Source organism: Chanos chanos, chromosome 10 (genome assembly GCF_902362185.1).
Source record: "Chanos chanos chromosome 10, fChaCha1.1, whole genome shotgun sequence".
Taxonomy (NCBI): domain Eukaryota; kingdom Metazoa; phylum Chordata; class Actinopteri; order Gonorynchiformes; family Chanidae; genus Chanos; species Chanos chanos.
Window position 1 is genome coordinate 19,867,672 of NC_044504.1, and position 16,511 is coordinate 19,884,182.

Genomic DNA, 16,511 nt, shown 5'->3' on the forward strand with positions numbered 1-16,511 from the left:
GTCTCAAGGACACCGGAAGGTTAAAATGTTTTAAATGGTACAACCTCATGCAGCCTCAGGATGACCAAACATAAACTGGGATTAACAATGGAAAGATAGTACACACAAAGTCTCCATATAAAACGCATACTATGTAAAACGGGCCACTGGGGGTGACACTTTTCATTTACATATTGGCATTATTTTGGTCGACAAACACCTCAAGTGCGGATCTTGCCTTCTCACCAACACACTTAGAGACACAGACACACACACGCATGCACACAACAAACACATACGGATCAGCTGTCAAGGGCCAACAGCCATCCTTTTTTGTCATTGTTTTCTGACATTTTGTTGTCTGTATAGCATGTGTATGCACGTGTGTGTTTGTGTAAATGCATGTATGTTCAGTCACACATCTCCTCGGGCATCTCATGGGGGTTGAGGATACCAGGCACAGACATCTGCAGTTTATGCTTCTCCTCCTGCGCTTGTCGCAGTGACGCCTCTCGCTCTTCCAGGAACAGATCTGTCGTGTCCTCTCCTGCAAACTCCTGTAGGATCACAGAGCGAGAGAGCCAGTGAGTTAAGAGCACCTAGCATTTCACAGGTTGTGGCTCCACTCCCTCAGTGCCAGTGAGTTGTCAGCGACTTAAATCCCCCCTCCCATATCACCACCCACCTACCAGCCCAGCTGCATACTAATCCCCTCCTAAACTCTACACTCTCTGACTCCAGCTCTGTCCCGCTGCACTTCGATTGACCCCAATAACCACACACACAAACACAACTTCATGTCCTCAAAAGGGACCTGCTTACACGCCACGGCCCAACTTCCTTTACTGTCTGTGAGAGTCAATTACACGCTAGCCTGAAACTTCCTTTAGTGAATGCATGCCAACTGTGAGCTGCCTTTAGAGAGAAATTAGACACACAGACCACCCCCCCCCACCCTCCCCCTCACTCACAGAGCATCTCAGAGCCCCTTACTGATAGGGCTGCACATTTCACCTTAATGCACTCCCTGAGAAACTCTAGTCTACTGCTACAGGACTTATTTTTAGAGAGGAGGAAAAAAAACGAAACGGCCGTGGGAACAAGGCTAAGACAACAGAAAGGAGACCCAGAAAATTCTAATAGTTAATCTAACATCTGTAGTCCCCACATTGAAAATTCAGAAAGGAATAAGTAGGGATAAACGGGCAAGTGTTTCCACTTTCAGGTTCCTCCTACAAGGAATAAAAGGGCTTCACCCTGAGTATTTAAATAATGAATTCACCTCCCCATACAACAGTATTTTGCACGCAAACAAAGACCTTGTGCAGCCAATGGCAGACCAAAAGAAACTTGTCCTCTGAACCAACACGCACAAACAGTAAGGTGACTCACCTTGATTTGTACGAGGAAATCTCTTAAGTGCTCCTTGAAGGCGGGAATATCTTGATTTAAGCTGAACAGTCCAGTAACAAACACCTTTACTTGGGCACTAGGACAGAGAGAAGAATACGTGAGTCAGACTTTGCTGTATGGAGAAAAAAGATATTCATTTGGCCATGTGTGAAACTAAGAGCACTCACTCTTGTAAGTGTGGGAAGGCAGTCTTGAGCAGGTTGGCCACATACTCCTGGATAAACACCTGGTTGTTGACTGGATTGGAGGGGTTTAGTGCTGTACTGATCTTGCCCTCTTCCACCAGGTTAAACATGTAGGCCAAGATGGAGGCGTGCATTGTCAAACCTACCACAAACACACAGTGAGTCAGCAACATGTACACATGGTGCAATGGTGATATTTTGAGGCAAAATGAAATGAGAACTGGACGCTACACAGTGTTTTGTGTGAAGCTGTAACCAACGGTCTTACCAGCGGTATGAGAGGTGTCAGTGACGACAGAGAAGATGTGCTGTAAGATGTCACAGAAGTATGTCTGATAGAAACTCTGGGCTGCTGCCTCCTCCTGAGCCACATTCTGCAGGAGAGTGTAGAGGATCTGAAGACCTGGGACAAGGCAGAAAGCATTATAAAATCCAGAAGCAAACTTGTTACAAAAGACAAAATTTGCAGGAGAAAGAAATGGCTTGGATCAGGGCAATGAAACCAGAGTGACTTCAGAAGGGTGGGTGTGCTTCTCCAAGCAGAGACTTAAGTGCTGTGTAATGAAATGAGAAAGAATAGCACTGCTTCACCTGTGTCAGCCACATTCCTCATGGTGTGCTTGAATGCCCAGATGATGGAGTCCAGCACCAGTTTAAATTGTGCTGGGGGAATGGCCAGGAATGCTGGGAAACAGTGAGAATTGACAGCTTGGAGAAGGTAGAAGAAATGTGTGCGATGCTCAGGGTATTCCTCAAAGTCCTAGGCAGGAAAAGAGCAACACATTAGCATGTGAAAAAACAGAAACTTCAGTGTCATTAGTAACAGGCACCCACTATCATATTTAACATCTAACTGTAACTGGTAAACAATGGTAAGGAACAAATAAAGCAGTGGGAAGACTGTAAATTCAGATCAGTGGGCACTCACTTTGTTGATCATGTTTAGTGTGCATTCAAATACTGCATCAAATATCTGAGGGATCTCTGCTGTGATGTGGCCACCCAGTTTGTTGACAATAGTTGCCATGGTGCTGAGGACCTCTGGCTCTCTAGCTGCAGGGACGTTCCGCTGGTAATCGATGAGTACAGCATCCAGTAGCGGAGGAACAAAGTTCTCCCCCACCTTGAGAGAACGCACACGTGCACACAGACACGCGCACACACACACACGCACGCACACACACACACGCACACACACACACGCACACACACACACACACACGCACACACACGCACACACGCACACACACGCACACACACGCACACACACGCACACACACGCACGCACACACACGCACACACACGCACACACACACACACACACACACACAGGCTTAATGAATCAGAAGCAGAGTAATAGACTTTTAAGTCCCTCAGACGTTTTGAACAGAGCGAATCTAGACAAACATTGCAAAGTCTGTTGCAACTTCAGAAATTGGGTAAGAATGAAACATAGAAATAAAAGGTTACAGGAGAAACTTAAGTTAAGTTTTCAAGATTTCAACTTCAAGTTCTACAAAAAGCCTATGTCAAATGTAAAAAATATTTAAATATTCATATTTCTTCAGATTACTGACAGTCCCTAATTGTCTGATGTCAAACAAGTTTCACTGTAACTCATCAGTGTTGTGAGCATGATGCAGGTAGTTAAGTTTGTGATTCTCACCATCTGTGGGTCATTTGAGCGGCTGACCCAGCCTGAGATCAGTTTGAGCGTCTCTCTCTTCACTGTCCTCATACTCCTGATCAAAGGCTGTTTCGTAACCATCTCTCCTGCATGAACACATCCACAGAACACACACGAATCAGAGGAGGAACACACACATGCAGCTTAACTCAAGATGACAGTGTTTACTTGAACATAGATCTACACCACATAACATAACATTAGTGCACTGTATAGTCACTTATTAGTCACTGTTCCTTTAGACACACCTGTCACTTCAGTGAAAACATCAAAATGCAAACTATCTGAAGCTATGCTATTTATAGACCTGCTCAGGACGTCCAAATATGAACTATTTTAAGCTGTACTGTGGAATCATTCCATGTTTGTGGACTTTTGCACACAGACACACTCACCGTTGGCCTGGATGGCAGCAGAGATGTTCTCACTCAGGCACTTGTACACATTGAGCATGTCCAGGTAGATGCGGCCGAGCTGGATGACAAAAGGGTGGCCCACTGCTTTACACGCTCTAACATTGGTCTTCAGAATACTGCCCAGCTGCTTCACTGTCTCTGGATCCTTCAGGATATCAACATTCTATCCAGGGGAAGGGTAGGAAAGGTAGATGTTTACTTATACTGTAAATTTAGCATAATACATACTTACATTTGTATGTACTTTTCAGTACTGAAGAGGCAGTCATAAAATTGCAGCAGATCAATTTAAATGTAGGGGTTCTGATTTACCTTGGTGGCCTGTTGGATGATGCTGTCCCACACCTGGTTGGGGAGTAGCATGTATTTCTCTATGAGGTGCTCCTGTACTGCCTGGTCTGTCTGAGCTCCAATCATATAGCCCACAGCCTCGTAAAATGTGTGAACCTGTTCAGGAAAAACAGCATACAAAACATATGGACAACATTTATCACCATAAATAATTGTCCTAAAATAAAACGATTTCGTCCTAAAGTACTGAATTCATTCTAATGCACAAGACAGTACTTATTAACCTGTTTCTTATTTGGCCGGGACTGACGGTCAATAAGAGGCAAAGTAACAGTCTGCAGAAGGTTAAAAGGGTTAATTCTATTGGTCCATTCTACATGAACTCCTGCATAGATATAACTGAGCTGCAGACAAACTTTGCAGAAATTAAAGACCAAAACTGAGTGTAGAGAAACTTTGGGCAAACTGACCTGCTGGGGCTGAAGGTCACATATGATGGTATTGATGTTGTTGAGGATTTCATCAATGAAGGGCATCACCTCTCCAACCTGCACCTGCACAAAATGCCTCCTGCACTTCTGAGCAATCTTAATAAAGGTGTCGCATGCCATGTCCTGTACTCCGTCATGCGTCTCTGAGTTTGTGTGAATGCAAGAGAGAGGGAGAGAGTGGGAAAGAGATAAAGAACAGCATAACAGGAGTTACAAATGAACCATAATGCTGTGTGAGACATAAAGGCAGGGATTAAAGCTACGTTTAAAACCCATTGTTCGGTTGTGTGACTCCTCTAACTCACCATGCATGAACTCAAAGAGTTTGTTGACCACAGTCTTGAGGAACTTCCAATGAGCACGCAGGAATCGTGGGTATTGGCCTACAATGTACATGATATTGGAGGCAATGATGGCCTTGTTGTCCTTCCCTCGTTTCTGCTCACACAGCCCAAGCAGGTCCTGCACCACACAAATCCACAAATGATTGCACAATATGTCTAGTGTGAATGAACATGGACAAATTACAGTCTGAAGTAAATATATACCATCAAATCAACAAATTGGGAGCTTGCATTTATATGACAACAGTGCTGGAGCAAACCCATAGTTAAGTGCAGCCCACCTTAATGACTGTGACCAGGAATCTCTTCTCATCCTCCTCATGCATGGCCCCACTAATGGAGCCGATGGCCCAGCAAAGTGTGTTTAGGTTTTTCCAAGACCACTCTGTCCCATTCACCTGGTTATGGAGCTTCTCTGTCATTATACGCTCTGTATCTGCGTAGTCCAAATGTGTCAGGTACACTAGCAGCAGAAAGACAAAGCAAGAGATCAGACACTACTGTCATTCAAACATGCATGCAGCTGCCAATACTGAAAAGTTTTAAAGACAGCCTGAAACAAAATGGCAACTTCAAATTCTCTTAAGATCACAAAAAATGTATTTTCAACCCTTACCAAGGGTTTCTCTCATGTTCTTGTAAAGGTTGATGGAGTCTGTATCCTTCATGAACTCTCTAACAACTTCTCCCTGGTCATTCTCCACCACAAGCACCTCCTCGGGCTTAGCCATGCGGCTCACCATAAGCAGACGCACCTGACCAAGGGATTAAAAAAAAAGGGGGGGGGGGGGGGGTGGACAACCACATTTAATGACTTTCACACAATACTTCTGACAGAAACATGTTTCAAATGGGGGGTTATAAAACAAACCCTTCTCCTTTACTAGAACTATGGTTAAAAATGCGCCATACACAGTTAATACTGGTTCAGATACGGGAAAACATCTTGAAGATCCCTTTTGCTACATGCACAGACATGGTTTCAGGTATAATGACAGAGCTGGTAACAATCAATAAAAGTTAATAATATCCTGCCTACTTAATGAACAGGGCTCAAAGAAGTCATCAGAAATTTCTGTTGTGAAGCTCTAGGTGAGAGTCCCAGCTGTAGACCATGATGACATAGAAAAGCGTGCACAAGCTCACCTTAGACAGCACAGGCAGGTAGAGCTGTCTCCTGGGGGGCACATCGAAGTGCTGGCTGCCAGAGAGGAGCGGAGAGGTGGATGTAGAGAAGGGACTCTCTCTGTATAGTTCAGCGGCCAGGTGGTTCCAGTACTCCAGACAGATCTTAAAGATCTCAGTTTCCTCCACCTCAGATACCAGGAGCATATAATGCAGGGCCTAAGAAAAAAAGGAGCAGAGTCAGAGCTCAACTCTTTCTCTTTAAAGCCCAAGACTGAGAGCCAACTGAAACACCAGTGGACATCTAACTCCACTCACAACCCTCAAATGGCAGTCAATGACACAAAGAGCCATGTGGAGAGAGAGTCACGTCATCTCCGATGGACAATTTTTTTTTTAACAGTAATGGCGGATCATGGAGCTTCTCAATAGTTCCTGGAAGTTAGCAGCATATACTAACAGTGCAGTGGAGTTGCAGCAGAATAGACAGTTTGTGATGCACTTTTAAAGTGTATGACGTTTAAAGAATCAGATTGTATATTATCAGCACATCTGAATCAAATTAACATGCGCATTTAATTAGTAGATTTAGGGAACATTAACAGATAACAGATTAGGCATGGATACTGGATAGAGTTGGTAACACATAACATTGACCACAAACAGCCTATTAACTGTAAATTCTGTTCTCTTAGTGCCATTTCATCCAACGTTGTGGAATTAGAGAAATAGGCTTCTAAAGATGATTTTTTTGCAGGTTGGGGGGAGTTAAATATTAGTGAAATATAACATTGGGGCGTGTGATGGTAGAGTGGTGGGTGGAGGTGGTGAAATGAGGATATCCATTTTGGAGTACGAGCTAAGGTTACACAGCGATAAGGAAGAGAGCTATTTTTGTGATATATTGCTAGTGATATATATTTAGAGTGCACATTCAAGAAATCTTATCAGACGAGCGTATCTGACATTAATATCCCCTGACGTCGGTGAGACAGCAGAAAGTACAATTATCTACAAATTAAAAGAATGTGTGGGCATACTAAATGCTAGACTGTTTAATAAAGACAAATAATACTATCACAAAATGACACTGGTAATCATTTACTCTATTTACACGATTGGTGTCAATTATTCTATGAATTGTTGGTTTAATTGTTAATCTAGATGGATTAACGGGAACAGGTTGAAATTAATGACAGATAAGGTAAGGTTTGTGCTTCCCCTGTATCCAGCTTGTCAGCCGCCACTGGTCAACAAGGCAGGTAGCGCTAGCTGTGCACACTAATCCTCAAATAGTACCGAATTTTATTTTGTAAAAAACATACTGGTGTAACTACATACACATGTCGGTGTGCTATGTAAATATTGTAAACCAATGCATTTGTTCACTACTAATTACCAAAAATCACAGTTCTTTCTCTCTGCATATACACATTCAAAGAACTTCCAGTAACTATCTGAAGTCTACTTCATGATGATTAAGCGTTTTGAACTTCCATTGACACGACTCTCTCTCTACATGGTTCTGGTACAGAATAAAACAAAAAATAAATGTTCAGTCAAAACATGGCCCAAATCTCTCAGTTTTCATCATATTCACCAACCAAGCACAAGATGAAAGTTTCAGTTGTAATGAGGAGACAACAAACAACTGAGCAATGAGATGGCTTGAGTGTATCCTAAACTCAGGGTACCATTCAATGGTGACCGTAGTAATTACAGACTTAGTCTGTCTGCTGGATAAAGAGCCGCTTTAAGATGAGACAGGCAGAGATGCTAACATGCTCATGCTTGGTGTCACTTCACTCTGCTGACCCGAGGCAAAGTTGACAGGTGGCTATAAGGAGTTGTGTGGTCTGAGCAGAGATTATCTGAGTGGTTGTGATGTCTCACCTCCATGAGTGTCTCTCTAAGGTTAAGTCTCTTCTCGATGAGTTGGCCATGTTCCTTGAGGAAGGTGCAGAGGAACAGGCTCAAGTTCTGGATGAAGTTCTGTTCGTCGTCTTTGCCATTGGCGTACGCCAACCGAATGTTGGTGTTCAGAGGAAGCATCTTTAATTCAGAAGGCAAAGAGCTGAGAATATTAGAGAAGAACTTTCTAGCAATTTGCATTTCTACACTCCAGACGTGGCATGCCACACAAGACCACAAGTGAGAACTAGAGATGATCAAGACCAAGGATGCAGTGGTAAATAGTTGCGCATGTGTAATCTGTAACCACTGACACATTTTAGGATATACTGTAAGGTGACATGCAGAGACAGTGTGATCATACCTGTTTGAGCTGCATCATAGTGAGGGTGAACAGAGTGACAAACTGCTCCTCGTACTGGCTGACGCTCACACCAGCGATCTCCGTCAGGCACTTCAATGTCACATTACGGAACATGGGAACGTTCAGGAACTGAAGGAGAGAGGGGCAGAACGTGAATGAGCTTCCTGTTACAACTGTCATGGTTATTTCCACTCAAATACCTCTGTCTTCCTGTATATGTGTCTACCATTGACTGCATCTATCTATAAACAGTTTATCTCTGGTATCTCAGATATTATATTACCTGCTTATAGAACAGTATGAAAAACTTGCCAAATGGCATTACATTAACGTCTACACCCTTAGGCCTGCTAGATAGGTAATTTATGGTATATGAAATTTAAGATGCTTACCTTGTACACAAGAGTGCTGATGAGTTTAGTCTCAAAAATGTATCCAAGTGGGATCCAATTCAGAAAACGTAACAGAGTCTCAAGTGTGGCATGGACCAGTGGAGCATTCTGTGAATTTTCCTATATGAAGCCCCCCCCCCAAAAAAAAGGTTGAGCATGACCAAAGTCGAATATACATGCTGTCTCAAGAAAGTCTTTGAACACAGTTAAATTCTTGGTGTATACATACCATGACAAACTGGCAGAGCTGGAATATCTGTGAGAACTCGTTGCACATACTAGAAGAAATGTAGGAAAATCAACTACAATATTAGTTACTCAAAATATTAAACACTGAGAAACCCTTTTGATCCTTCAAGATGAAAGACTTCCACAAACCAAAGCTTTGTTTGTATAGAAACACTGCTTGACAGACGCAGAACTTGAAACTAAACATCTGGCAGTGTTTGTGTTTGAGTTACTCTACCGCAAGGATGTAAAGGTAGTTTCTTACCTGTCTTTGAGATGTTTGGCTTTGACTTGAGTCATCTGACCACTGGAGAAATCAAACACCTCCTCACTCAGCAGTTTGAGGATGATCATGTTGTTCTGACAAAGGCTCTCACTCGTGCGGCTTGCCCCGACAATGTCACTGATGAAGGTGGGCCAGTGTTTGGGCCACTCCTGCTTCAGGATCTGTTCACACATAGCAATTTAACGCAACACAGACAACACCTCTGTCAAATCCAACACTAAAGGCAAAAGCAGTATAGAAAATTCAAAGAACAGGTCTAAAGAACTCTTTACTAAAAGAATCCGAATGTCTGCATTGTGCACGACATATTGTCATACAATTCCCCTGCATAAATGATTTTGTGTTGGTCAACAATCAGATAAAAATAGCTTTGGTATATGGTATCCGAGGTGGACATGCATAAAAATACTTTAAATTGAACATATCTTACCTGCACAAGAATCATGTTGAGCTTCCCAATATACACCTTCTCTTTCTGCAACACAAGAAAACACAAATGCAACAGTACATAAAGTGCTAAACATCAAGGTAAAAATCCTTAAGATGTCCCATAAACAATTGTGAAAGTTCTGGTTAGTTACAAAAAAAGGCCTAAAAGGACAGATTTACTAATTATATATTCTCAACATTGTGTTCTTGCTTTAAAACAACTCCTTTGATGGGGATTTGATGAATCCTCTGGCTGTGGTGGAGTGGAGTTTAAAGATGCTATAATTAGCATCCTTGTATCAAGACAAAAATGGGACTTTATGACGACAATATTTGAACAAGCCATTTTGGCTTCATACAAACTAACTGATTCAAACTAAGGAAGATGATTGCTAAAATCCTTAGACTCACAGCCACTGGATTACATAAAATCCCCATTACTTCACAGTAAGAACACAGGAGGGGCAACAACTCTTTCCTTTAAGACTCACTCACCTCTACATTTGCGGCGTCTGACGACGTCTTGATAATAAGACCAACGACATACTTTTTAATCCCTGCACACAAGCAGATGTGAGAGAGAAGAGTGTGAGTGCTCAAAACACGTCAGTAAAAAACTCATGCACAGCAACACCTGACAAGGACAGTCTGCGGAGAACATTGGAGAAAGGGAAAAAAAAAAAGAAAAACCCAACACTTCTCAGAGGACTTGCTACTTTCGTCTCTTGCCATGCATAGCTTAGTTAAGTAATCTGCCGTGCGCTGGCTTTGTCGAGACACTTTGTCATCTTATTATTGGGAAGACAGCATGACATCTTTCCCTCTGACTTCAGAATTTCTGATTTAAAAAAATAAAATGAAGAAATCAAATCTGCAGATGACAGTATATTCTATTCATGTTCTAGCTCTATCCACACTGCTAGGAGCATGACATGACCATAGTAATGTGTAGAGTATCATACACAGACCCAGATGCGAGGCAGAACGCTGACGCGTGAAATGACATACTTGCCAGTCGCCCTGCATTGGTTTGCCACTTGAACAAAACTCAGGTATCTACGGTCAGAAGTGGGAAGTCTTGGTCAATGAGGACAAAAATGTGGGTGACAAATTGGATGTTAGAAAAAAAATAAATTAATTATGAAATGATTATTTCTATTGTTTCAAATGTGGAATTAAAGTCCCAAATTTAAAGTCCCAATTTCATTTGAGGCCATATTCAGAAGCAACACAGTTAAGGGAATTAAAGTATGGTAAAGGGAATTTCAGATTGCTCTTATAACTATACGTCTTCATGAACTGAACAGTGCTACTGTATGGTAGTAGGGAAAACTACAAAAAAATACAACTGTGTTACTTTAGTCTTTTAATCACACAATATTACATTAAAAAAAAAACACGCAGAACACATTTGTTCACATGGGCTATTCAACCTACTCCACCAAAATAAACCATGTTTGCCAAGGACAACTCTAACATACCTCATTTGATCATTTATGTTTGACTCTGTAATAGGGGCATGGAAATCCTTTAATGGCTGACAAAGCTAAATGCATGAGTGATGTGTGACACAAAAAACACTGACATCTGTCATCACATACACTTGACCTCTCAAAGAAAAGTGTTGGAATATCACTACATAGCCATAGGGGTAGCAAAGGGGAAAAAACACAAGTTTTGGGGTTGGGGGGGGGCTGTGTTGTTTTTTCTGTGGTTATAGAGTAGTGATTGATACAGTCAGACAAGTCAGACAGTAGATCAATGGACAATTTCTCACAACTAAGCTAGTACACATTACAAGATTTTATTTTTAGGATTTAAAACATGGGACAAACTTAAAGCAGAACAAGGGCATGTCACATGCATATATCCCCTCTCTCCAACACTGCTAAATGAATTCACATTAATGTTGAACTAGTGTTCAAAAAAGAGAGAGAGAGAATACGCTCACGTCTTTCCTATAAGTTCACTGTCACCTGGGCTGAAAGTGTGAAATTTGACATGCAACTCTTAAAACAACTTGTGCACTTTAGCCACTGTTTTTTGTCAATCAAGTTCAATACTTAAGCTGGGCAACATTTTACATATATGTCAATGCTGGGATGTTTTTGCACCAATATTGTGCTGAATGACTTCATTCTGCTTCAGGGCTGAACCCAGTCCTTTTAAAAGAGGAACTGCTAGCCAGCCAGAAAGAAAACCAACATGCTTCACAGGGAATGAGCCCTAACTTGGCAACAGCACGTTGGGTTGTTAGATGTCAATGTGTTGCCATTTGAGGAGCATCTTGCAATGTCAAGTTCAGATCTCAATAGCAAGTAGTTACTCTCTCCGGTCCTTGTTTCAGCTGTCTTTTGACCATTCCAGCCACTGACTGTCAGAGACAAACGGGGCTTTCCAAAAAGCCTTGACTTGAAGTATCAATATCTGTGATTTCTTTAATTTTTTTAAGATACCACCCCCAATATGATTTTAACCTTGAAACAAAATTTACCACAGAAACATATGATCAGAAACATATACCTTCACACTGGTTTCTGGGCAGAATCTTCCATCTTGTTTTTATGACTGTTTCCAGAATCTGAAGAGCATAGTACTGTAATTTCAAGAGAAAAATTGGCGTTAATTGCTTCACTTTAAAATCCAAGGCAGAAGAGCATGTGGCAAAGCTGTACACTTCAGTATACAAAGAAAAAAAATTAAAAAGAATTTGCTCTTAATTGTGTCTGCCTGAAATATTTACAATTTCAGATTTCAACACATTTCATGCAAATCTCAGTGGGTTAAATAAAGTCACTAATTTATTTTTCACTCTATGGGTTGGTATTTGGGTGAAACCCTGTTGAAGTCCTGCTGTTTTTCCCTGCATCACACCAGAAAGTGAAAGCCAAGAGATGTGAGGCTTAAGTCTGCACTCTGCATTTGGCCACTACAAAGCTAGTGGGCAGCCAGAGAAAGACAAAGCAGACACTGAAGGGGGGTGGGGGGGGGGGGGGTGACCTCTTCAATAATCAGAGACAAATGAGTATTGATCTGCTTGTGTGATTTCAAGTCATTATGTTCAACTCAAGCAGCCACACCCTCAAACATTGCCTCAGCCAACAGAGCGAAGAGCAGCCAATTGAACACAGCCTCAGTTTTCACCTGTTTTCACCTTTAACTGGTGTGTCTCTCAAGGAACAGCAAGACAAGCCACAGGTTCAATTTCATACACTCACTCTTTTTTCATGTTAGTGTGTTTGTTACTATCACTAAGGTTATTTTGGATCAACAGTCTTTCTACTGTAGGGATCAATGATTAAACAATACATTAGGGAGGAAATTAAGCAGTTCCAAATCATAAGAGATGCATGGCAAGGTGTTATTGTGTCAAAGCAGGGGGGTACAGTACATTTCCAATGCTGACAGATGTAGGATGGCAAGGGATGGGAGGGGCAGGAGGTCATTAAAGGTGAACTTGGACATAACCTATTTTGCAAATACTTAACAAGACGCATTTTCTTATTACTCTTCTAAAATCCATGTCACCTTTAATTCCATTCAAATGTAACAATAAAAAAAGAAGCAGGGAAAGATGCAAAAACTAAAACTATGCAACATTTAATCTCCCTTGTCTCAACCAAATGAACATGTTGCAAGGTTTTGTTTGTTTTTGAGGGACACTTATGGCAAGAAGAGAAGAAGAGGACAGAAACACTCAGGATCCCTACAGGAGAAATTCCTGCCATGCTGTCCCTAATCTCTCTCTAGTACGACACCTAGACCCTGCCTGCCTGCAGCCTGAGCTCTCCCTTCGCCCAATGAAGCAAATGCAAGAAAAATGGAACAGAAGTCAGTTAAAGGGAATCAAAAGGGTAGACCTTGTGGAGGCCTGCCGCCTAGCTGTGTCAAGGTGCACAGGAAGACACACCCCTTTTCTTCCTATTACAAGCAATCAACATAATGGAACATTATGATTAATATCAAATATGAACAATATCAATTAAGTTATTTCTGCTTGTATTTATTTATTTTTTAATCAGCAAATAAAACCTGAAAAGCCAATGTTCAAATGTTCTTAGCAAATTTTCTGCTGCTTTTGGTCTCTCTTCTTTTTTCTTTTTTTTTTTAACAGATTAATTAGGTGAATGTAGAATTTAGACAAATTTAAGAAGTCTTTACCTTTTCTGTTTTCTCTCTGTTCCTCTAATGACCTCACTTTTGAGCAAGTTACAAAACTGAACTTAGTAAAAAAAAAAAACTGTTGATAAACTCAAACATTAGTATTGACTGTCAGGGTTAAGAGCAGTCTTACAGGCAAGCATAAAAAGCAAACTGATGTGCCATTACTTTGAGGAAGTCTTTGTAAAATTGGGGTAGACGTTCTATCCAAAACAACACATACACAAACAAGATATGTAACAAGGTATATTAATAGAACCTGCTCAGATTCAATCTACCCATTGGACAATAACCAAATAAACGCAAAATTTAGGGGCTGCTGTACAGGAGATAGTGTGAATTCTGAATTAGTGGCTGCGAGACCTCAAAGGAAGAGGAAGTTACTCTTTAAGCCGTGTCAGTAAGAATGTGCCATAGTCTGAGTTGGCTGGGTACTCAGCTCAGGCATTTCACTGTCAACAGTGGATCACCACTGACTTGAGAGCCCCCTTCAACTGAGGGAGGAAGAAGGAGTGGGGTCCTAGAAACAAGGGTGGAGGTCTAAAGAAGGCTATCAAAGTATGATTCATTGTCGCTGCCCTAATAACAGTCAACATCAACAGAAAAGAGAACAAAAATAAAAACACCCAGTTAAGAAGCCAGGAGTTTGTGCCACATGGGGAGAGCATGGCTTGGACCAGAAATTATGTGCTTGAGTACAAGTGATTTCAACAAGATCCAGTAAAGGATCTTAATAAGAGGACTTCCTCAAAGTACAGATATGAAGTCCCTTCATCCCAAGAAGGCCAAAGACTGGCTTACTTTGGTGTTCATGTTCTGAGAGAACTCCAATATGGTGTCTACTCTTGTCCATGCATCTGGATGCTCTTTCAAATGGGTCAACACTTCCTGCGCCATTCTTTGCTGGAATTAAAAAAAAAACACAAATCATCAACTGACGCTATCAAACTGATATACAATTAACTGAGTACCTTATGCATCATATGTATGTTTTGCATCAGAGCAGTAATCTCTTATACAATGTGTATGGGAAAAAATAACCCATAGCGATGAATGTCTGTGAAAACATCAACTTTCTTAATTTGAGGAGAAAGCTCAATTAAGCTGGTGTCATACTAGCAGTTCTTACTGACTAAAATGACCAGTCCTGACAACCTCATGTTACATGAGGTATTCTTACCTGCGGTCCTACACCATGATACAGACAATTCACAACATTGTCCAGGAGGTTAATATCCAGTTTCTGGTTGAAGTCCAGCAGCTGTCGAGCTGCATGGTCGGCTAACATTGTCATAACTGCTGGCATAGAGCTCTGCAAGAACAGGGAGGGGGTTATGAGAGCAGAGAAAACATCCAGCAGCAAGTCATGTGAAATGAGAATTTGGGCACACAGCTGATCATCCCACTACCCCTCCCACTCAAAGGACCATCTACAGGGCCTTATATGACCTGGCCTAAGCTTCTGATGTGTCCAGCCAGTTATTAAAATCCTATATCCTATATAAATTGTTCATCAGAAAAGAAGATACTTAACAACAGTCTGTTTTTACTTGTTTCCTACAGTACACAATTGTTACAATATAAAAGAACACCTAACTATGGAACCACATGTAAGGCTGGCATTCCTTTGACGTCAGTTGTTTATATATGCAACTGAGAGGTGTGACCACCTTTCCATAAAAATAAAGTTATCCTGCCAGTAACATCCTCGTTTAAAAAAAAAAAAAAACATGTAATGAGGCAACCAACTGATGACGTAACTGTGTATCTTGGTATCTGAAAAAAGTCATGTAAGTGACCCATGAGCTCAGAAAAACCTAGAAATATGAATCACCAACGCTTCCCTTGCAGTGGGTGCCAACATGACTTCAGTGGTTGTTCATGCATCAGCTGGCATACAAAGTACAACATTGTTACTCATCTGCTCAGTGGAGCAACAGAGCAAAGGAAATAATCTTTAAGCCACCTGCCAGCTAAGGATGACCTGTTGCTTTGGCATTTACCCGTGTTTTCAATGGAAAGTCTATAAATGACCTTCAGGGGTTCCCTGTTGGCTTGCTCCTGGGTTATCAGGCTACATAAAAGATGCAAGAAACATCGTTGCCTGTTTGTGACAGAAATAACCGCAAGCCACAACACAGGTGTCACTGTTAACTCTTTACTGGTTTCACTCTTTCTACACACCAGTCGTTATTTATTGGATCGCAAATTCAGTGTCAAAACGATGGATGGATTGCCTTTAGAGAAACTAAGTAACAAATGACTACTGTAATGGATCTGCAATTTTGTTTTGTAAAGTCATAAAACAAAGGATTTAATGATGTGGCTATCGCTCAAACTAACGTGTTGCCCCCTCAGCCGGGACAATACATGGCTACAATGGCAGGGTCGACCTCAACTAAGCAAACAGAAACTATTCTCTGCTTAAGGCTTAGATGGACGTCTCTCAAAACTGACACCACTGGACAAGCGCGTATTTGCATTTGGTGAACAGACAGAATGGTCAACTGTGAGCACTGTTACTATTTGCTGCTCACTTATCGATTTACAGACTGTGTCAGAGAAGTTATTCAAAAGCTTGCAATTTATATTACCTGACAATAAATACTGGCACTTCTGCAAAATTACATCTGACTAATACTGACTAACATCCAACACAGACAGCTAAGGGTAAGCCTACAGACAGCAATGAGTTAATATGGCAGTATTGCGGGCTTCGTTAAACATGTGTCAAAACAAAACAAAACAAAAACACAAACACAAAAAAAATCAGACAAGAAACAATTAACATATCATGAAAACCATAGTA

The 16,511-nt window shown here is 41.3% G+C and overlaps 1 protein-coding gene across 1 annotated transcript; it reads right to left on the bottom strand.

The window, feature by feature from the left end:
* Positions 1–48: 48 nt before the first annotated feature.
* xpo1b (exportin 1 (CRM1 homolog, yeast) b) lies at positions 49–15,008 on the bottom strand. Its single transcript, XM_030786185.1, has 24 exons — positions 14,883–15,008; positions 14,504–14,605; positions 12,065–12,137; positions 10,037–10,098; positions 9,543–9,587; positions 9,092–9,273; positions 8,828–8,876; positions 8,599–8,718; positions 8,207–8,335; positions 7,825–7,983; positions 5,953–6,150; positions 5,423–5,561; positions 5,088–5,269; positions 4,768–4,924; positions 4,442–4,605; positions 3,993–4,127; positions 3,660–3,843; positions 3,244–3,350; positions 2,506–2,700; positions 2,169–2,337; positions 1,846–1,980; positions 1,560–1,719; positions 1,372–1,468; positions 49–536 (listed from the first exon to the last, which is right to left on the bottom strand). The coding sequence occupies exons 1-24, from the start codon at positions 15,006–15,008 to the stop codon at positions 390–392; spliced, it is 3,216 nt and encodes a 1,071-aa protein (XP_030642045.1). The 3' UTR covers positions 49–389.
* Between the last annotated feature and the right edge of the window lie 1,503 nt (positions 15,009–16,511).

Coding starts and splice junctions, on each gene's coding strand:
- xpo1b (XM_030786185.1), bottom strand. CDS start 15,008: ATGCCAGCAGTTATGACAATGTTAGCCGACCATGCAGCTCGACAGCTG. Junction 9,588..10,036: donor CAGACGCCGCAAATGTAGAG/GTGAGTGAGTCT, acceptor CTTGTGTTGCAG/AAAGAGAAGGTGTATATTGG. Junction 1,981..2,168: donor GAGGAATGTGGCTGACACAG/GTGAAGCAGTGC, acceptor GCCTTGTCCCAG/GTCTTCAGATCCTCTACACT.